Source organism: Halichoeres trimaculatus, unplaced genomic scaffold (assembly GCF_033239565.1).
Source record: "Halichoeres trimaculatus isolate MK-OKI-2021-1 unplaced genomic scaffold, fHalTri1.1 fHalTri1_scaffold_3, whole genome shotgun sequence".
Taxonomy (NCBI): Eukaryota; Metazoa; Chordata; class Actinopteri; order Labriformes; family Labridae; genus Halichoeres; species Halichoeres trimaculatus.
In genome coordinates, this window is record NW_027437181.1 from 18,832,943 (window position 1) to 18,856,164 (window position 23,222).

The 23,222-nt window shown below is 39.6% G+C and overlaps 1 protein-coding gene across 6 annotated transcripts in view; it reads right to left on the reverse strand.

Moving 5' to 3' along the window:
- The window catches only part of tead1b (TEA domain family member 1b), a 45,747-nt gene that overhangs the window by 21,506 nt on the left and 1,019 nt on the right, over positions 1-23,222 (reverse strand). For all 6 annotated transcript variants that reach the window (XM_074666095.1, XM_074666094.1, XM_074666097.1 and 3 more), the window contains exon 3: positions 10,545-10,797. In XM_074666095.1, coding sequence (XP_074522196.1) covers positions 10,545-10,701 — 157 coding nt within the window. In that variant the 5' untranslated portion in view covers positions 10,702-10,797. The remainder of the gene's footprint in view (positions 1-10,544; positions 10,798-23,222) is intronic.

Consider the following 23,222-nt stretch of genomic DNA (forward strand, 5'->3'; position numbering starts at 1 on the left):
GAGGCTGAATCATGAACTCAAGTACTACAAAACTTAAGTTATAATTTGACATTCATTTATCATAAAAGCCCATTTTAAGCTAAATTATGAAATCTTTTATTGTTAGACCTTCTAAAATGTTCAAGCTTTGCACTGCCCTTTAATTTAGTACTATTGAAACGAAGTGTTTTGGACTTTTGGTCACATGAGCAAGGCATTCAATAATATTCCTTGGGCATTAGGAAGTTTCATTTTTTGGAGGCTTTCAGATTTTAAAGTATTACTGGAACTACACATTACAAAGTACAACTTAATATAATCCTTTTGACACTGGATCTATCCATTTCTATAAAAAAAATAAGCAAAACAAAAGTCTGTAGTAGCGATAAATAAATCATTTCCAACCATTTACGACAACGTCACAGATTTGTTTATAAAAGCACAATAAATATTTGTTCCAGCCGGTTGTTCAGGCCTCTCTTTTTGTGTCTTCCTTTAAGGTACATGTTTTCAACTTATGTAGACAGCAGCACAGTATGTGTTTGGTTTCCCGTGAATGTGCGCGTGTGTTTGTGTGTTTGTGTGTTTGGTGGGCCAACACAATGGCCCCAGCTTTCCTGTCATCTGTGATAGATGACTCAAGGGTCCCAGGCAGGCATTAGCATCACAATAGGCTAAACCAACAATATGAAGGCATTCGGCCCAGGTTTTGGGAATAGCAAGCAAGGGCAGGAAGCCTTTATACTTGTGATATCAATGGGAGAGCACCGCCTGCCAAATGGAGGAGAACCTGTGACTAGTGGCTCAGAAGAAAATTGACAGTGCTCCTTTAGGGAGGGAAAACACCGTGCTATCAGCTAAGCATTATGTTAGCAGAGGCAGAGGGGCCAAAGACCATGCTGATGACTAGCTTCCTTTGTAATAGTAAATTCAAAGGAGCAAATCGTGCAGAAGTACTGTGGTGAGAACACAATGTAAGTTATGTAAGCTGAAACAATCACACTAAATACAAAAACTTCTTTAGCTGGTCGGAACCTGCAGGTGTTTCCAGTGGCACAGCTCCATTAAATCTGTATTTTATTTTTCTTTCTTTCACCCTTTTTATCTCTGCTCAGCGACCAGGTCCCCAGGCCCTTTCAGCAGAGATGCTTCGTGTGGAAGTCAGAGGATAATGTCTGCTGTCCTTAACATCTGACTCCGGTCCACCATCTGCTTGTTAAAAAAATACTTTAACATCCTGTATTGTCGGAGCTTTGCACTAAAAGCGTGAGTACATAAAAAAAAAGCTTCAAGGCCAGACGTTGCATGTGTGACGCCACGGTGATCACACACACTACAGCTATTCTCTAAGAAACAATGGAAATCCCTCCCACCTTAACTAACCAACACACACACACACACACACACACACACACACACACACACACACACACACACACACACACACACACACACACAAACACACACACACACACACACACACACACACACACACACACACACACACACACACACACACACACACACACATAATACAACCCAATGTCTACAGGCTTGAATGGAAAGATTAAAAAATATATAGAATATGTTCTCTTTAAATTGGCTTTGTATGCCATGTTTTTGGATGTGAATTCGCAAGCATTTTGATTTGTATTGATAATAATATAATTTAAGCACATGTGGTGACATTTAAGTTATTTGGCCTCTAACATCACAGAATTACACTCTTTGGGTTTAGAGGCCAGGTATTATTACAGTAATACTGTAACACACTCTAAAGCAGCGCTTTTAATTAGGGGTGCACCGATCACAATTTTCTGGCCGATCACTGATCACTGATCCTTAAAAAGCCTGACATGCCAATACCAATTTGGGCTGATACTGATTTTTACTTTTAATTTTTTACAACTGACAGCATATACCTTCAATGTTCTAATCCAACTTTATCGAAAATCATTAAACAATACTTGTGAAGCAATCAAATCTTTACGTTTTAACTTAAACAACCAATAAAGTGTCCTGAGTTTTAGGTCTCAGAGCAAAAAGCAGCAATGGCTGGCTGTCAGACTTTCCCAGAAGTATGTAAGATCAGTTTCATATGCAAGGATGGGCTGATCGTAGAGCTCTGATCTCTGATCACCGATACCCCAAAATTGAGGAAATCGGCAATCAGTGCATGTCTACTTTTAATGTCTTATAAAGTTCTCACTGGCTCTCCAGTCTGGCCTCACATGTACATACTCTCAGAAAACAGCTCTATCCACTCCCCATCTACACTAGGGAAGCAGCAACATCAAATCAACTGGCCTTTATTTAAGAGCTGTGTAATTATTTAAACAGCCTCAGAATCTTGACTCGAAGATAGATAAACAGGAGCAAGATATGTGGGAGGTTTTCTGCTTTGTTCAACTCCTTTTCATAAACTTGACAAAACTTTGCAGCACATTGTGATTTTATGACCTGAGTTTAGTCCAAGGTGACAGTATTTTCCTCACCTTTTTAACTTCTTAAAACGTCCTTTCATCTATCAAAAAAGCTTTTTTGTTCTTATCTAACAATCTGGTTAATAAAACATTATTTAGAAGAGATAAAAATTGTTATCATCTAAAAGAATATAATTTGTTCTCCTGCATAAGATCAAATTCGAGCATCTAGTTTTTGTGCTTTCCTGATCAAGTTTCAATCTAAATTTTTGAAAATAAAACTTAGATGCAAAGGAAAACTCAACTTCCAACCTCAAGTGTGAAACGTGTCATGAATAGCTTTTTCGTGTCGTGAATTTCATGGAAGACAGTTGAAGACTCCTCATAGCTCATAAGCAACTTTTTTATTTTTGATTCTTGGGCAAAAAAACAAAAAAACATCAACATCTATGCCACATTCTTCATGTACTTCATGATTTATATGCTCGCAGTTGTCCCTGCCAGTATCATTTTCAAACCCTGCAAAGAGTAAGATCTTTCAGCAATCTTTCATTTTTTCCTTACACAGGGCAAAGCAATTCATCACAATCTGAGCATTCACAGGAAAAGATGAAATTAGCTCGAGGGTCTAAAGTTCTCCAAATAAATGTTGTGTCCATGCAGAAAAGCAGTACTTTCTCACTCACTCATCTTACCTTTTTGAGGGAGGCCTTGGTAAGATGGCCATCCTTTTAACCTGTTTAAAGTGGTACAATGAAGCTCAAACTAGCAGCTGGCTTTCCCAAGATCAAGTGGTTAAGAAACACACTTCATGATGCATTTGGGATTAAGCATACATGTTGCAGAGTTACAAACAAATTTAGAGTGAAAATCATGAAGAACAGCGCATGAAAATAGAAACTGTTACAGTTAAAACACTTTAATATTACTTAATGCACTTAAAATTGATACTGCAAGACTGAAAAATGCTTTCACTTCATGTTTTACCTCATCTTGTAGGCCTGTCCTATTCTGTGTTCAAAGCTCAAATCAAAGTGCATATGTAGAATGTAGCACACTCACTGTGACCAGGATCCTGGGCATTAAAAGTTCAGTTGCAGCAAAATTAAGTTATCTATATAATGTAGTGTGCAGCTGTAATTAACAGCTCTTTAAAAATCCATTTTTTCTCTGGACACCAAGGAAATCAATACTTAACTTGAAATGACCTTATTGAGCTGGATAAAAGGCTTTATTGCAGGGGCTGGGTCAGGAGCAGTTGAGCTAATGTGCTAGTTGAACAGTGGGGGATTAAAGGTGAGGTGTTCTCTGAAAATCTTACAAGACATCACAAAGCAGCAGGTCACTAACCTGAGCCTTCCTGGAGACACTGAGAGGATTACAGCAGCCAACCTCTGCTGAACTGTGCCTTGTATTCAGACAGGGCTGAAGGAGGCAAAGACAGCCTCTTTATCACTCAGCAGGTCCAGCCTTTTCTATTTCCTCTCTCTCCGCTTGAACGAGACCAGAGCTGAAACCCACGAGTCCCAACTCAGTGCAGTAAACTCACAGGGGACCAATTTGCACAGGCAGCCCTTGTCTGAATCACTCTATCAATTAGGAGCCACTGTGTTTTTCATCACATACATTATTGTAGAGGCTGGCCTGGTCATTGTGCTAAGGTGTGCCTCTCAGGAGAGGGGAAAGGATGAAATAAACGACCAGGGAGTGGAGCCACAGTTGGACAGGCTTCTGGACTAATCTGAAAGGACAGCTGTAATTATGAGTCTCCCGAGGAACTGGCTGTGTGGCAAGTCCAATGTGTGAACATGGCGCTAACAGTCAGGAAGGTACCCCCCCCACCCCCCCCACCCCCCACCCCCCACCCCCCCCCCCCCACACACACACACACACACACACACACACACACACACACACACACACACACACACACACACACACACACAGGCACACACGCACACCTTCTATGGCAAAGTAAGACACTGAGTCAAATCAATATTTTCAATCTCTGGGGATCAATTCAGCATGTGAATACAAAGAAAGACATGCGAGCTATGACAAATATAAATAAAAGTTTTATTTTGCAGTCATGGATCATCCTATTTGTAACGTTGAGCTTAGAGAGGCTTCACTAAAAGCTGAAATCAAATCCAAGTGTGGAAAGAAGTAAAGCTCGAAAGGATTAACAAACTTATCATTGAGTTAGCGGACGTGAAAAGAGAACATGTTGTTTTTAAGCAGTTTTTTCCATTAGGAATGGGTAACACAATGATATGATCCCCCCAAAACTAAATGCTCAGAAAAAATTAAAAGCAGGATCGATTCATGTAAAACTAAAAGGTACCATGTTTAGGTACCCAAATGCTTCCTTGTGGCTGTGAGGGAGTGGAAGAGTAGGCTTTTTTCCACGCTGGACATGAACACAGCAGGTTATATATTGAAGAATAAATGTGCTTAAATTGAAAAAATATATACTTTATTACAAAAAAATGATATTTTGATATTTTTACCATATTAACTCGAAAAGGTACCAAAAATTGGTACCGTTGAGTACTGATACCAATTGCCAGGTACCAGGCATTGGTACCCTATCGTTTCAAATGTGAAAGGTGCCCATCCCTACACTGATGCCACTACGACGGGTCATGAAGTAATGATGTGGTGAGTAATACAGAACAGCACAGGTCTAATTCCATAACCCTATCAGCCTAGCTAAATCCACCTGTCTGAGGTAAGCTAGCATCTGGCATGTGTGGTTCTAGCAGAGTGTAAGGCCCGTCAAAAGTAGCAAAATATCAGCAATCAAGGTTTTTCTTCTTTCAAGACTTGTGCATATATTTCATCACACAAGCATCAGTGGGGTTAGGTATCAGCCTATACTCAAGTCAAGGTATCATTATCAGTATTTGAAAAGGAAAAGAAACTGAATAATCCCTGATTACAAAGATACCTAATAGGATTGGTTACATATGGTACCAGGGACAAACCATAACACAACATTAAGCATGATAATTTCTATGTTTGTGAAAACAGCCTCCCTTTGTTTCCAGGGTTGCTGCACAGTGTTGAGAGAGCTTTCTCTATTTCACAAACAGCAGAGGAAGAGGTGAGCTTCTCTGCTATCAGTGGAGTGTAGTGGGGAGAATAACGCTGGCATTCAGATTCCATTCATATGTTGATTACACAAAATGGTCCCATCAGTGTGAGATGATCTCATCAGAATAAAAGTGTTTCATCAATACAATGTGATGTAATCAGCACCAAACAGATGATTTCTCGAAGACAGCGTGAAAGTGACACTGCTTCTTTAAGAAGCTCAGAGTGTCGCCGCTGTGTTTTAGTCAAACAAAAGTAGCCAATTGGGAATGTGCAACCTGAAACCAGAAGCCCGCCTCAGAGGGCCTCACACAGACCTCAGAGCAGGGACACACCCCGAGTGCTCCTGATTCAGGCAGGCAGAGAGCCACAGCCTGCTATCCAAGCAGTCAGTGCAAACACTTCTAAACAGAGACAGGAAATCACACTGAGCATTTTTCCTGGCTGCTGGAAAAATAATAAGACCACACATTAATCTGGGCTAATCATTAACAATCAGAGTCTTTTTAAAGGTGAAGTTCATTGTTTGAGGACTGGTCTTCAATTTATACCCAATATGAAAAGCAAATACAGTCCCACTTTTTGCTAACAAACCACTGTGACATCTCATGCTGTCAGCAAGAGTCCAGCTCACACCTCTATCACCATTCTTCATGGTTAGCAGCCCTGTGGAGCATGAACCCCCCAAAAACATGATGCTAAAGGCAATAAACTGGAATCTCACGGGTCTCAACTCAACATGCTATGCTTGGTCACCAAAACGTGGACACGAGCTTGAGCTGAAATCTGCCCCTAAACAGAGTGCCATGGAAAAAATATCCTCTTCAAAATCAATTCTGCTGCTCAGCAACAGGGGAGCTCCAAATGTGGATCCATTTTGGGGCTGATTTTCATTAATTTCACATTCTCAGAGCCACAGAAACACACACATGGGTCATGAGCAGAAACTGAACCTATAGTGTTAGACAAACCATTCACATGAAACTGCCGTCATGGGTACATTTTTGAGAGTCTGCTGCAGTTATTTTCATATTCATCACAAATAACTTGAAGATTTAAGCGACATCAGAGAAAATAAAGTGAAGTTTGGACACTTGCAGCACATTTCCACATTAGTGATACGTAAATACTGTTAAGATCAAAATTCCTGTCCGTAAAAGAAACACCTGTTGACTGTAGTAGTATCTATATAGAGTTAGAAAAGCTAGATTTGCAAGTACATGTTGACCTGTTCACATGTGATCCCTGTTTTTGAACAAAGCTGAATACATATAAAAAATCATCTCCATAGAGACCCACAATGACAAAATAACCAGTTTGTCACGACCCTAAAATCTTCACCGCTAATTCAAAATGACTTCGTCCTTCCCTCCTCATACCTGCATCAATACAATTTACACTTTAACACTTACTCCTTTTGAGGAAGACATAAAATAATTGGACTTTTTCACTACCATGTGTGTGAAAACACCGTAGTCTTACACTGACAATGGCAGGGGAACAAATGAGGGATTATTCTGGAGGTGTGTGATGCCCCTCCTGCATTGAAGTTCCTCACACTCCATTCTGAGTGAATGTAGGTGACTCGGGGAGCCTGAGCTGATCCCAGAATTCCTCATTATCTGCCCAGCAGGGAGGATCAGGTCCGCTCGCTCTGTCTCAGAGCATGCTCGGCCCGGTGAGACGAGCCCCAGAGGAGCACAGCGCTGGGCCATCGGGGGCAAGCCAGGTCTGCTCATTATATCTAACTCATCCTTGGCATCTCTGCAAACCAAGTGCCACTTAGTTCCCACAGGAGGGGTCTGAGCTGGATCACTGACGAGATGGCAGAGCAAACAGCAGCGTGGTAATGGGAAAAGATTTACATCAAACGACAAATGTGGACAGAGGTATGGTTTCACCAGCGGGTGGATATCACATCATATGGGGACATTTCATCCATTTTTATAGCAGATTTTACCTTTAAAAAATATCTGCAGTTAGGGGTATGCATGCTGTTCATCAGAATATCATATATTTATACGAAGAGGTGATGACACAGGTGGTAGAAGTAGCTCTGTGAAATGAGAAAATGTCACTGCCATATATGTTTGAATGACACCTGGTGGTCTTATGTCTTCTCCAACAGCAACAAGCTAACTACATGGTTGGGGTCTAGCCTCCAAACAGAGCATGCATTATGCTGTGTATTTGTGAGTAGACAGAATAAAAATCAGTTCTTCCCCTTTTTTTTCCAACAATAATGGAGAAAAATTCACCAATGTCATTTAGCTTGCGGGGCAGTGCAAATACATAACCCAATGAATAAACATACAATTTGGGTGAAGCGTGTTGTTTCATTTATCAACTCTATTTCTGGGATAAATGAATGCAGCCTTGCACAGCAGGTGCATTATGCAAGTGCAGAGTCTTAGGCCTTTGGCTGGGGGCCAGTGGCCTCCATTTCACTTTATTTTTAAAATATTCTCCTAAGTAAACTCTGGGGCCGTGGAAGGTGCCAGGCGAAGCAGTCTATGCAGATGTGGTGTCTTCTATTGCTGGAGAGGATGGGCAAAACGCCAGCCAACACTGGTCTCAGCACATCTGAAACACTTCAGGTAAACACCACAATAAGCTAAGAAGCAGAAATTAGAAATTGTTTTGTACTGCAACACAGTTGCTATAGAGACTGTTGCTAATTAACTGCACTCTACCCTGGTATAACAAAGGGCTTAAGGGCACTCAGGGCAGCTCCTCTTGTGTTGAGCTCTGTGGATGGAACACTATGCCATCCCCAGGGTCTCTCAACCACAAAATACCTGTCCTCCTTGTAGCCAACTTTCATCTCAGATGCCACAAGAGGTTTTGTGTGGTGTCTGTCTGTGGCTGTTAGAAACCCTATGGACCTGGATTACAGCGCTGTATCAGCCTCCCCATGCTTAGCTGAACCCTTCCCCTCTTAAAAGACAAATCGCTGGTTGTTTCAGACAAATCAATCCCTTGAAGCAGCATGGAGGACCACTTTATTTGTTACTTCTCATCCCTGAAGGCATTTGTAGTAAAGTAGTCTAAAAAAAATAAAGCTGTCTTTTACAGACAAGATGATTTATTTATCATATCTTGCGAAATTATATTTGTTCAGCTGTTGCAAAATAATTAAACTGCTAAGAACACTTCAAATAATACAATTAATACATCAAATTCATACATACAGGTTGCAGAATGAAAGGTTATGATTTTATATGCCACATAAAAAACTGCCTTCACTGAATATCCTCATGCAGATAACAGCAGATGTAATTATATGTTCCTGCTGATTGTCACAGATGGAAAGACTTATTCTTTAGGAGTCGATATAAGAGAAATGAGGGGAAAAATGAACTAGTTCAGTTTTAAACTAATTGTGCACACACACAGTATTAAGACAAGACACAAATGTCAGCAAAAGATGCATGGCTGAAAAAAGAAACCCCTAAAACAATCTTCCTTCTGCCAAACAGTCCTGATTAACTTTGAAATGTTAGGAAAAAGGACTGTATCCTTTTATCTAACAGACCTGTCTCTCTCCAGCTCTTTCAACAGCCAGCAGTATTGTCAACATATTGCTACATGTATCAGTTTTCCTAAGCGAATCTTTTCAGTTTGCATAACCGAAGATGAATGAAAATCCTTTTAACCATTGTGTATAACAGTTGTGTCTCAGTGCTGGTAGGAGAGACAGCTCAGTGATTCTGCTGCTGCTGCTGCTGAGACAATGTGTAACCAGATACAGAGCACATCTGGCAGGATTAAGCTCCGTTCAACACCACATTTGTCTCTTCAGCAGATTTTAAGGTTGATTCAACACCAAAAAGCTGAAAACCCTCCTCTGCTTTATTTCTGAGGGTTTATATCAGCAGTACTTTTGGAGATTAAAACAAAACCTTCAGCTATAACATTTTAAGTGTTTGAATTACATCTTTTATCTGTTTATAATTGAAGATGATGTAATTCAGTTGTCTTGCCTCTGTGTCAGATTTTAAGTCTCACCAGTGTGGTTTCTGATTTACTATATGAAATGTATCTGCATTCACATTTGTTTTATGATTTGTCAAAAAGAAGAATCAGAAAAGATATTTCATATTGTATTGTTGTAGCCTAAAAGAAAGCCGAACATTAGTATCATATCATGAATGTCTGTAACTCAGAGGCCTGTGCTAAGCTCTGCTCATTTATAACTCCAGTAAAACCAAATTGTCATGCTTTAATCCACAGCAGAGGGACAGCTTCTCTGGCAGCCTCACTCTGTATTTGGAGGAGGGGGGAGCTGGAGGCAGAGACAGTAGGGAGGGTCCTGTTGTCTGAGCCCACATCTTTGTAGTGGCAGCTGAGAGGTTTCACTGCAACTCCTAGAATTTACATTTTGTTTGGCCGGAGGGGTCACATGACAGCTGCAGGCGAATGCTCTGAGGGGCTTTCTGCTTTCACTTGACACTGACAGGCTGTGAGACGGTCCAACACCACAGAGAAAAAAATATTCCCTCTTTCTATGACATCACCCAGCCAGGAATTGGGGGGAAATGGAGGGAGGAGAGGGGGCACAGCTGGTGGCAGCCGCAGTACCATCTGCTACTGACTAATAGTTCATGCTGCTTTACTTACAAACTTGCACTACTTTGAACCAGAGTAAGGACTGCACAGACGGACTCTGAGAGAGCTTTTTTTAGTATTAAATCAGCAGAGCCACGTCGGATTCATTTTCTTTTTCATGTGTATCCACTTCTTTTAATGACAATTCAATAATACAGCCAGCGGTGAATCAGACAGCCAATTAAAGAATAAAGGTTGGCCGTGGACTTGGATTGTGTTATGCTATAGTCAAAGTTGCCTCCTTAAGGCAAGAAAAGTCCCACACACAACCCCAGATTAAACAGTAGTGACTGAAAATGTTAGTTAATGCTGAGAAGAAGCCTGTGTAATCCTTAGAGGCTCGTTCCTCCTGCTATAACAGCTAGCCAGCTGCCGGCAGATGCTTTATATTTAAAGAAAGACAAGACATCGTTTACACAGACACACATCTATACTCACCATACATCTTCCCTTCATCAGAGAGGATGATCTTCCTGCGTCCACAAGGAGGATAGATGGCCAGGGCCTCCTGGAAGCTCTGCTCAATATCAGGACTCCACACCCCCTCTGCATCATTGTCTACCGGCTTGTCTGCCGAATCGCTCATCCTCTCCATGTCCTCGGCAGGGCTCTCGCTGCCGCTCCAGCTGCTGGGATCAATGATGGCGGTTGGACTCTCCAAGCTGAAGCCTGGAGCAGACTAGGGAGAGACCTGGAATTCCCAAATAAACAAACACAACCAAGCGGTCACTCTCCACAACAGAACAGGCGACATCTGCTTCCAGAACAACAACACGGTACACAGTCTTAATTGAGAGCACAATATGGAGCAGGAGCAGCCAAACAAGCTCGGACACTGCCAAGAATTTTGTTGACTTGATTTACAGTGGATGTTATAGGGTTTAACAAATGCACAGTTTCTCTCTTGGACTTGTTGAGCTTCTTTCTAGTTAGATGACAGAACATGGGATAAACGGTTTCCTGCAGATTTTGTTTGAAGCTCAGGGGAGTACTTTAGAGTCTGATGGGATTGGTGCTCTATGCCTAAAGATGAGGCAAATGTACTTTGGACAAATCAGTTTCCAAGGCACACACTGGCAACTGATTAGTCATCATGGTCAAACATGAAAGAAAGTGCAGGCCTTGTGGGAGAATTTCACCATCTCGGAGAAAGTTCAGACATGCAGTTTGTTAGACTTTTTCTGTGTCGTTTTTAGAGTGAACTGAAAGAGAGACAACTTAAACACATGAAATCTAATTTTTTGTTTGAAAAACAAGTAATGCTTAAAAAAACGGCACCAGAATCATCCCTGGGTTTCACAATAAGAGCATCTCCACAGCTTAAATATCACCCAGCTTTTGCTTCTCATTCTGGCAGGTGGGTCGATGCTTTAAATGTGTCCAGGTATGGAAAAGGGACAGTTCAAGCAGATGGATTCAATCAAAAGATGTAAGCATATAACTGTCTTAACTTCGGGCCAGATTGAATCGGTGCAGTGCAGTGAGTGTTTTAAAGAGGCAGGCTCTACGGCACAACAAGAGAGGTTTACTCTACAAGGCAAAGTAACCCAGCAGTGCCCAGTAAGAAGAGGCAAAACATCAAGTTGATTATATAAAATAAGGATGCAGGTCAATGGTTAATATTTCAACTCATATGAACAGCTGACAAGGTGACACATTAAATTGATTATGTCCACGCAATGACAGCTTAAGCCGGCCAACAACAAGCTTCAACATGTTAGCTCTATAAGAAAAAATTCAGAGATTTAGACAGGCAACGTTTGTCCAAATCACCAAAGTGCCACTGAAAACTTGTCATCAGCCTCACACCAGTCATTTAATAATACAGACAAATGTAGCTTCTAGGGATGGGTACTTTTATAGGTATCAATAGAATTCCATCTGTAGTACCGTGTAAAGATTTACATAAAATTAAAAGGCACCATGTTTAGGTAGCTAAATGTATCCTTGTGACTGTGAGAGAGTGGAGGAGTAGGCGATTTTCCATGCTGGACATGAACACGGCGTTGCAATTTTATACATTGAAGAATAAATATTTTAAATTTAAAAACTTTGAGATTTTACCAAATATTTAATACCACATAAACACACACAAAAGTTCCAAAAATTGGTACTGTTGAGTACCAATACCGATTGCCAGGTACTTGGGATTGCTACCATATCATTTCAAATGTGAAAGGTACCCATCCCTAGCTAATGGTAAAGAAGCATTACGATAAGAGATCAATATCAAATTCTTGGAAAAATCTGATGTCGTGCATCTCAATAAGCTACACTTATACCAAATTTCTTGGATAGTCTGAGCTGCATTTTGTTCAGCTTTTATTAATGTAAGTGCTTCTGTTAAAGTCATACTGTGTGACCCCAAGTGTTATTTTATATTCTTGGTCTAATACAGTGAATATAGGGCTGGACAATTAATTGGATTTTAATCGTGATTTTAATTTTTCCATCAATCACAATCACAATCATAAAAACAATATAATCGAAGAAAAACAATTAATATGCCACACAGTGTAGATGTATGCAAGTTCCTGTGCTTCATAGCTCTTCTGTGTTCCATGTGCAGCCACAGCGAGTGTGTGTGACTTATGTGTATCAATAATACTGTATGTGCCACTTGCTGGTTCTTTGAAGTTCTGTTTAAATCAGTACTGAAGTTTTTGAATAAATGAATAATTGTGTATATTAATTGTGATTTCAATATCACTTAAAATAATCAGGATTCTTATTTTTACCATAATCGCCCAGCCCTAAGTGAATACACGACACACTGCTGTATGCAGTTGAAAAATATGGTTACAGTAGTATGTATACATGAACTGAGTGACAGAGGACATGTAAACTTGGCCCCTCTAACATTCAGTGAAATGTACACGGTGGGTGTTTGACAGATTGGGCCGTTACTGTCTTTAGCCTTAATCCACTTGTATGTTTTTCTCCCTTCACTAACATTCAGTGAGTTTTTTTTCTAACTCTCTGCACTCTTTCCAGACAACTGCTTCCTCCCTGAGCAAGATCCCATTCAAGCAGCACAAGCTGTCAGGAAGTGGGAATAGCAGCATATGTTTCTTCCTGCATGTCAGTTTGTGAGGGGGAAAGGGGGGATGGGAGCAAGCTGTTGGGGGAAAAAAACTCCCTGAGAGCAGAGAGAGCTTTTACTGAATTCTGTTTTTGTGTGCTGACTGCTGACACTGCAGAACAAACTCACAAACTGATGAGGGAGGGGGAAAAAAATTTCCATTTCAACCACTAAAAGGCCCGGGACTCTTTCGAGATGTGTTTCTCTCATCCCAACCAAATGATGAACTGGGCTCATAATCACTTCCAGCTTCGATTCTCATGGCAAGATGGAGGTTGAAGAGATCATTTGTTTCCATCTTGATCAAGCCCAAATCTGATTTCAAACTAAAAGCTTAAGTTCTACTTTATTTTTAAACTTGAGTGCCCACAACAAAGCTCCTAAAAGTATCGTAAACTTATAAAACTCTCAAAAGAACAAACTTATCCTCACACTCCCTTAAAGATGTAGTGTGCATCTAGAGCTAGGTTATCTGTGAGTAAACTAACTTTTTTGCATGTTTCTGTTTTTGCACACTGGCCCCACGGTGTTGTTTTTGCTTTGTTCAAGTTGTTGTGGTTATGTGGCTTTGTCTATCACATTAGACACGCTGACATTTCCCTCTTCTGAAGGTGCTTTCCTTAAACCTTACACTGGGAAATACACACTGTTACAGTAGCACCCAGTGAATTATTAAACATGAACTCTGTCTACTGTCCTGTCTGACAGCCAGTCACACAAAGAAGTAAACAAACCCCATCAGGTCCACTTATTTCAAAATGATCTCTCAAGCAAAGAAGCCTGATTTATCACATCTGTATACATAAGCAATCCATGTTGTAATATAGATTCGAATTTCTTGGATCTCTCTATTTACAAACCTTCATGCAAAAATATTTGAATACTTCTGCAAGAACTACACTACAAAGTTTCTACAGAGTTCTTTCTCTCTTATACCAGATCAAGTGTGTCCGTAGTAAGCTGCATCATCTGAAGGCAGTTAAAAGTCGGTTAACACAAACAAGACAGCTGTGGATAATGGACCGTCGGCTTCCTCCTAGTTCTATAAACCATTGCTCATTGCTCAAACGTCAGTGTTTCATACTGATCTCTGACAGTCAGTCAAGTGCTGCAGTTAGGTTAGCAACACAAAGCAGGGCAGCAACCCCTGAGTGCCATGTTTGGAGATTATTTTTACAGATGGATTTGGAGTTCAATGCAAGAGTAAGATGTTTCACCTGCAAGTCACAAAGAGATCTGTGACTGTGATTTCCATTTTTGATACGGGTTTCTTGACTCAGTTGAACAAAACCATCCATCTACATGGTTCATCTGTTCTTTAAAATCTTTTGGCATGTATTTTTTCATATAAAAAGGCTACTCAAAAAGTTTTGACATTACTGAAGTTGCACTTTGCCAACTGATAGCTCCTCATTGTTCACAATTATGTGAATTCTAAATACTCTTTACTTCAGGACAGAGGGAGAGAGGTTAAGTAATTTCATTTTTTTCGTCTTTCAACATCTTCATCTTGATACTCGCTTTAAAAACTCTGGCATTAAGTTTACAACAAATTAATAAACAGCGTGCAGTGACAAACTGAAGCAAATAACAGATGTGGGGAGAATGTGCAAACTAATCAGTCATATGAACATGAATAAAACATGGATGCAGGCTAATGCATCAATCCAGCACTAATAAATAATTTATTGAAAGATTTGAGCTTTACTTTGTAACAAAAAACAACATAATTAATTAAACATTATTGGCAACATATAGTAAACTTCATGGTTTCCTACAACAGGTTACATGCAGCCATGTGGAAATATTTTATGACCGACAAATAACCTGCAACAGTTGGAAAGGAAGAATTTATTTGGTGTATGTCGATCCAAGAAACTTAAGTCTGGAAAATAAATGGCATGATTATCCTTCATAGTGTCATTCATTTAACTCTTGCTCATAGATTCTGCTCAGTGGAAACTACAATTTGGTTTATTTTATGTCAGATTATTAAGAATATGGTGTGGGATGTGGTGGAGTAATGCAGGAGGAAATGAGTGTTTGCGTTGACAGAGGAAAAGGATGTGGGGTAGGGTTGCCTGTGAACACAGTGACTGCTCAGTTTTTGCTTTTTTACATGTCAGAGCCAGTAAACAGAGAATGATCTTAATACAGTTTTATTTAATAGCTAATCCTGTTATTTATATGTTCTCATGAAGATGAGGTTCATTAAAGACATCCTTATACAATCACTGACATAACCCTGAATAAATTTCAATCACACCCTCTATAGGAAAGTTTCTCTGCAGCCTGTGACATCTTTCAGATGCTTTTGCCGCATACAACAGATGAATCACCAGGCAGGGTTGTCAATGAAGACGATCTCTTAGCGCCTTAGAATCTGTGGACTAATTATGACTGTCAAAGAAAGGCATGAATGTCACCCGTGGAAACACTTGTTGCACACAGATAAGTGCATACTTCTGTCTTTGCAGGGTCGGCACCATAGAAATACTCTTATTTTTGAGATGTGGGGTGAAGATAGCCTGCAATGCAATTAGTGAATGTGGTAGCTAAGCAGAGTAGTAGCTGTGACATGGCATTATGGGAAATCACACTTACCGTGAGATTACATAAACCACTCACCAAGCTGGAATTCAGCTCCTTAAATTAAGAGAACCCATTTCACCCATCAGACAGAGCAAGGTAATGAAATAGCAGATGAGAGGTCTCAAATGTAATTTTCCATGTGGAGTTCTTTTGTGCCGTTATCTCAGAGGGTGCAATAATGATTCCGTGAATGACTTTTGTGCACCCCATAATGGCCCACAGTAGTTAAGGCCACAGTGTGTAAAACTATAATTACCATGTGATTTCAAAACTCAACATTTTCAGCCTGTTGGAAAGACATATTCTGGCCTCTGCATAATTACAACAGCAATGTCAGAAGTATTCCATTCTGAGCAACATGTAACCAACTAAGGACATTCACGATGACAGACGATGCAGAAATTTCATTTAGTTTCTGTCACTAAAACAAATTAATCACCTTGGAAGAGCATGTTTATGGAATGAAGTGTCTGACAGCAGGTCTTTGAGGACCTTGAGAGGCAGTTGCCAACAGGACGCAAAATACAATTAAACAAAACAAAATGTGGAATGGAAATACTTTTGAAATTCATTTATAAGGAAAAAAAATTAACACTCAAGGTAAAGTTGGGGAATGCAGCCAGTGTTTAGAATAAATCAAAAACAACTAAACAAGAGCAGCAATGAAAATGAATCCTGGCCTCCGTAAAAAAAAAAATCTTCTTGGATCACACACTTTACTTGCTGCCGTTTTATTTGTAAAGGGAAAATAGGGAATGAAAGGAAAGGAAAATTTTAATTACCTCACTCACTTTCAAGCAGACTTCATGCAGTAAGTCACCATTAAACTACAGCAGAATGTCAGGACAAAACTATTGATTGTGTATTGGATTTCCCTTTAGGTTTCATGACTAAATATGGTGTACAGATGAATGGATAAACAAGGTTTCAATACCAATTTCCGAAGGTCCACTGCAGAGGCTAGAAATCTCACTTATGCGGTTTCTGTTATTGGCAAAGGCCTCGTGTTTATTTCATGCCTCTTTGAACCTGCAGGCTTAGGTGCTGTGAATCTGTCTGATATCATCCCACTCAAACGTGAGGCCTGGATCCCAGCGCCCAGTAACCATCAGACCACTGTGGGATCAATCTTTGTTTGCCAGAGAATGGGATTGATTTACAAGTTCTGTCAAAGCAGCCCTCTCCACCTGCCGCAGACTGAGAAGCAGGTAGCAACAACATGACCTAGACAACATCAGATATGTGTGCAGCTCAGACAGATGCATGTCTAAGAGGTATTCCAAAGTGAACAACGGAGGGAAGATTAGCTGTGTATCTAAGCGACAAAAATGTACCCATGTCCTGCTAGTAATACAAAAATAAATAAATAAATAACACAGTTTACTATCCAAACATGAAATGTAATGAAAGCTCAGAAGACATTTGCCTATCAAAAATTTGCAGTGCATTCCAGACAGCGTGCTCGTGTCATAGTGGTGTGGAGAGTGAGCGGAACACATAAAGCTCAGGAAATTAAAGCTGTAAATAAAGGTCCGTCAGATAAAGGATCTCCTGACAGTTATGAGAGCAGCGCAGGCCGAGGGCTGGCCGCTGGCTCATTCAGGACGCGTGCGGATGGGCATGAAAAAACAAATCACAGTGATGAGCATGAAGGCCACCATTTGCATTTGGCTCTGCCAATTCACACTAACACTTACCTCCATTCGTCTTTGTCTTTTGCCATTTTTTATCCCCTGATGTACTTCAGTTTTTCTTGCCTCTGCTTTCTTTTTTTATCTGAAACCCTGCATTTAACAGCAGAGTCCTCTTTTTTAAATACAGTATCCTTTAACGTAGAGTTAAAATAATTGGTCAGTCAGATTCACGGCATTTTGAATAAAAAGCATCAGCCAATGAGCTCACAAAGCTGATTAAAAAATAAACTAAGTCTGCAGACACTGCAGGCAACCTCATCAGTGTAGCTACTTTCAAACAATGTTTACGCCTCTCTGATGATGTTTTTCACATCCTGAATGATGGTGTATCAAATCTAAGGGGGTTACTGGAAAGTGAGGAATATAATTTCTGTTGTAACTGACAGACAATTGTGATTTAGTTTAATGTCTGACATAAATACCAGTCATGTTCTGATATTTGCAGCATATCTATGGGGTATATTTTTCCATATCATGTATTAAATCCAACTAAATTCCATTTAAAACGTGTTACCGGCTGAGATAATCATGTATATAAGATTGCAATGTGCATGGAATAAAGGAAGTCATTATTAAATTGTTGTATTCAACAAATTCCAAAAACAAGAACATGATAATGGGATTTTATTACCTGGAATCTTCTAAGATTAAACTGTGGAGGTTAAAATTTACAGTTTTAGAGTGCGTTTTATTTTTCTTACCATAAACAAATACTTATGAAAACACAGTAAAAGTGCAGTTACTACATAAGTTGACACACTGCATGGTCCCACAACCTAATTGCTCAAATTACTCGAGTGCACTAAACGTTTATTTATCTGACACTGAAAATAAGAGGAACACGCTTTATTTCTCTCTCTTTTCCTTTTGAAGGTAGTCGGAGGCAAACAATGTAGGCCACTGATTGGTCTCATTTCAGGCGGGCACCCTACGCATCCCGGTCATAATGACGTGCTCCTGCCTGTGTTTGCATAGGCAAGCCCACCACTAAGTAGTATGGCTGTGAGGTCAGCCGTTTAAACCCATTAAAAATCAACACTGTATTTATAAATGCACTAAACTCCTAAAAACTTCCCAAATTTTAAATGTGTGAAAGTTTAGAACACACAAAAATTACACCCTGAATTTTTTTTTCTGCTAGTTCCTTGGTGAAATTTCAGCAGGAAGGGGATGAGGCTTTGGACATGTTTATTTTAGCTGTTAAGATGGACTTTTTTTCTAATTGGTGTGTATGTGGTTTCCAGTGTTTTTGCAGAAAGCCTCAAGTGGATGTACGATGAACTGCAGCTTTTAACACTTCCAAGAAGGCTTCATATTTCAATATTCAAGATGCCGCTTGGCCTCTGTTGTTCTTTGTAAACAAATACATTGTGAATGCTTGTTCAACAGTGAAGATTTTACGCTGTGAGGGACATGTGTGAAAAAACAACTAAGAAAAATTTCCAGGGTAAAATTCCTAAAAATGTGATAGACATTTTATGAGGTGGATATGTAGGAGACTTGATCACAGCTTCATATTTTACTTCAAAGGAACAAATGTACACAGCTAACTGAACAGTCTCTAAGTGTTACTAGAAAAACTGGTGTTATATAAAACTGCCCACCATTGGTGATTTAGTTAACTCGTCAGCTAACCCAAAAAAACTTCAGCTTCATTGAGAGGCATCAAAGAATTAAATACGATCTGAGTCGCACATCTAAATTTGACTACATAAACTCTAAAATCTGTGATGATAAAAGATGTATTGTTTGTTGACACATCGCTAACCCATGCTGATGATTTAATTACAAACCAACAAGACTCCTTATTGAAGATGTACTATTTGGGTCCAATAAACAGACTAAACAGAGACAAAAACAGTCCGGACAATACTCCATTGCTGTGTCCCGGGGTCGGATTCCAAACTAATTTAGCGGGCACAGCCTGCATATTAATGTTGGGAGCTTACCCTCCAGTCTATCTGTGCCTCCACTGAATCCAGGGCACCTTCAGGGCAAAGAGAGCCTGCCCGATTTGTGTCCGCCATGATAACAATACAGGGACCATTGATGAAAGGTCTTGTGGGAATTTATTACAAGTTACCAGAGAACACAGTGCCAGAGAGACTGAATAACCAGCACCTAAATACGAGCCACAAATTACAGACAGTTTCAGTAAATGAAGTGACTGTGTGTCTTTTGTTCCATCGCTTTCCTTTCACTAGTGGGAAGCTGAACACCACTACCACTACTATGGCCAGGCAGCACTGAGAGAGGAAGTTGTTGAAGCTGAGATTTCCTGCTGTCATTGTGGTTTAGAACTCAAAATGTTTATAGTGGTTTCAGAAACTGACTCATCAAATGATTCATGGTGTACATTTTGCTTTTCATGTGTGTGATCACTTACAGCTCATTCATTTGTCTTCTTTATTCAAATAAGAGTAGGAGGGAAAAGAACACGTCCCGGAAATAACTTCTGAGGGAGTATATGTCTATAATGAGTGGCTTCTGAAGGCATTGTGCTGTTTGAATGCTTTTTCCCTTTGCACATGACTACCATATGGTAAAAATTATAAGGTTGTAAAGCAGTATAACTTCAAGGAGTCAGGGAAGCTCAATTTTTGGTTCTCTAGATAAAAGTAAGAAGGTTCACACCCGACTTGTGACTTTTGGATGAAAACATCAACTACTACTTTCCAGCAAAATGGGGATAGACTTGAGCCAAGCCTGTCTTCCATAAGTATGCACAAGGAGAAAAAAGCAATGTGTTGCTCTTACGAAGATGGTTGACAGGGCCAAAGTGCATTCGGTAGCTGGCAGTCATTTTATGGCTGCAGCACTGAAGCAGATTTACTTAGATGACGTCAGTGGCTTTGAGCCAGCTTTTCCTTTTTGGTGGCACTCTCGGCTGGCCTCAGTGGGCCCTGCTCAAACTGCTGAGCAGCAGCGCATACTCTAAAATTCCCTTTCTAGACCAGAGTTTACCTCAGGGCACACACAGTCTGGAAGCCTGCAGGAGTGTCCTCTTTTTAAAGCACGCTTTGACCGAGGAGAACACTGATGTTTTGATGTGATTCTCCCCCTGCCACACATCACATCTAATTACACGATTAATGACTCTGTGGCCAGATTCAATTACAGATCACAGATCTCTTGCTAGCCTGGGATTTTCATAACAAAAAATATTATTGTGTATTATCATTTCAATTAAAACACAGGACACGTAATGTGTTCACGTTCCCATGAGGAATTTCACAGGCCGTCACTACAAATAGAAAACGTTCCTTGCAACATGTGTGCATTATATTTGCTTTATTTTAGGCAGCTGGAGCTTTTTTTCTAACATCAATTTGCCTGCTAATCCATGTGTGTTTGGCTCACTGTCAAGTAACATTATAAAAGATATTACAGTTTATTACTCCTGGTGGTATCAAAAATAAAAACCAGGCTTTAGAAATATTTCATCAAAAATCTCAAGTCTTATCTGATGGTTAACAAATGTCTGTCATACAAACAAAGACAAATAAATGAATGGCTTGTCTCCTTATCTCTAAAAAAACAGCTTTTACATTTGCAGATGGTGTTTTTAAACATGAAGTGGGTCAAAATATGTCATAAATTCTCTTTAATCTGAAAACTATTCACTCGAAATGAAATTTGATCATTCATGCAGCACATTTTTGAATAAAAAATCAATTTGGTTTCATGATTCGATTTTTTATTCTTTAGATCTACTGTAAAAGCATAAAATAAATAAATACTCATGGATTGATACACTGCTCTTATTAACAAGATTCTTCCAAAGAAATAAATTCATCACTGCTCCTTAGCACCTGTTGCACCGCCACACACACACACACACGCACACACACTGCACAGGTGCCTCTCCCTAGCAGTCTGTTGTGACTCACACACACAAAGAGCATTTCTCACTATCCATTAATGAAATTTATAAACAAGAATTTCAGGTTATTTTCAAATTTAGTCTAACATTATAATAAAAAATAAAGTTTGCAGTTCAAATTCCCTTGTTGGCTAAAATAATAAATGTAATATGGAATTCTGCAAAGCTCAAGACAGGAGAAAAAGAAACCATTCATATGTAAAATCAAAATTAGTCATGTTTACTTGCATAGCATAAAACAAGCCGAGATATTTGACGGATATTTTCCCAAAGCCAAGTCCTCTGAGAGTGGACGACCCTTGAACATCATCCAGCGTGGACAACTGAAGAAAAGAAGAGTCATTTCATCCGAAAAGTAACACAGTCCACTCTGCGCTTCACAAAAGCACATTATTCTTTCTACACTTCACAACAGATAGACTGCACTCTCTGTAGTGCTGCCCTCAGACCTCAACAAGAGATCAAATCTGAAGCAACAATGCATTAAAGTTTAGACTTTGATGCAATATATCCACAAGGGCACTAACCTTTCTACTCCTATATCACCAGTTTTAGCTTTCATTCAATCTTTCTCCCTTTGCTTATAACAAATTCCAAATTTGTTACAAACTAATATTTGTGATGTACATGGTGGGACGTGCTCAGTATCATCCCTATTATGAATGTCAATAATGCAGTGTGCCCTGATCAACAACAGTTAATTCCTAAAACGCTGCATGATTCAACCCTGGATAGCCTGGAGAGTTTGGGAATCTTAAATTCAGAGGTAAAGTCTCATTCAGTCAAACAAAGACAACATCCTATTATTGCACAAATGTTATGCAGGCTCCCCTCCAACAGGTCCACTGGTTGTATAAGCTGGAAACAAAGAAACTATTTCAAACCCCAATGGATTTTTTTTGCTGTTGTTGTTGTTGGTGTTGGTGTTGTTGGTTATGCCAAGCAATCTGATTTACACTGTGACTTGTCTGGGGTTACGCTTGAATGCATTCAGACTGTTTCCTTGAAATGATAACTGTCATTTTCATGTTAGCCATACAGAAAAGTTTGTGTTTCCACATTCTACGGAGTGGTATTCAATGTTCAACAGAACTTAACAGCTTAATAAAGCATGTTTCAGAAGTCACTGTAACCAGCTGCTTTTTATGTTAAAATGAAAAAGCTGTACCCAAAATTAGTAACAAGAACTTCCTTTTGAAGCGCGTTCAGGTCTCTAAACCACTCAGTTTTGTCAAGCCTATGCTAAGCTGATTACAATACATCAACTCTCACAACACTCATTTTTTGAAGAGAGGCATCTACTTTACTATTAAACTGACTTTTAAATCAAATGGCATCATGCAATGTTCACATCAGCTGACAAGACAGCTTGTGAGGTTACACCAAGATTTGTTTTGTAATTCTCTGCAAAATTAGAGAAGTATAAGGACTCCTTGATTGAATCACAGCAGCATATCTGAGCTGTGTAAACTGTGGCCTGATGACCTGACTGGGCTGTTTGTTCAGAGCAAACCAAATATAACAATTTATTGTAGCAAATATTAAGTCAAGTAGTATTACAAAAAAGGTTGTTACCTATTGTTTTTGCTTCAATTTGCAACAGTAAGAGTAGTTTCCCTCCACTGATAAGGTACTGGCAGTTATTGTAAGGAGTAAAACTTTGTGACACACTCACATACACACTTACACAGCTGGTCTACAGTCAGTTCAGTTTTAGCTGAGCATGCATTTTCCAGAGTAAATAAAGGTACAGGAAAACAATGAAAGGCTCCCTAAACAGCAGCTCTATTAACATCAAACACGCGTGTGAAATCACTTTATCACAGACTTCATTTCAGACTGGATCACGCTAGGTCATTTTAATA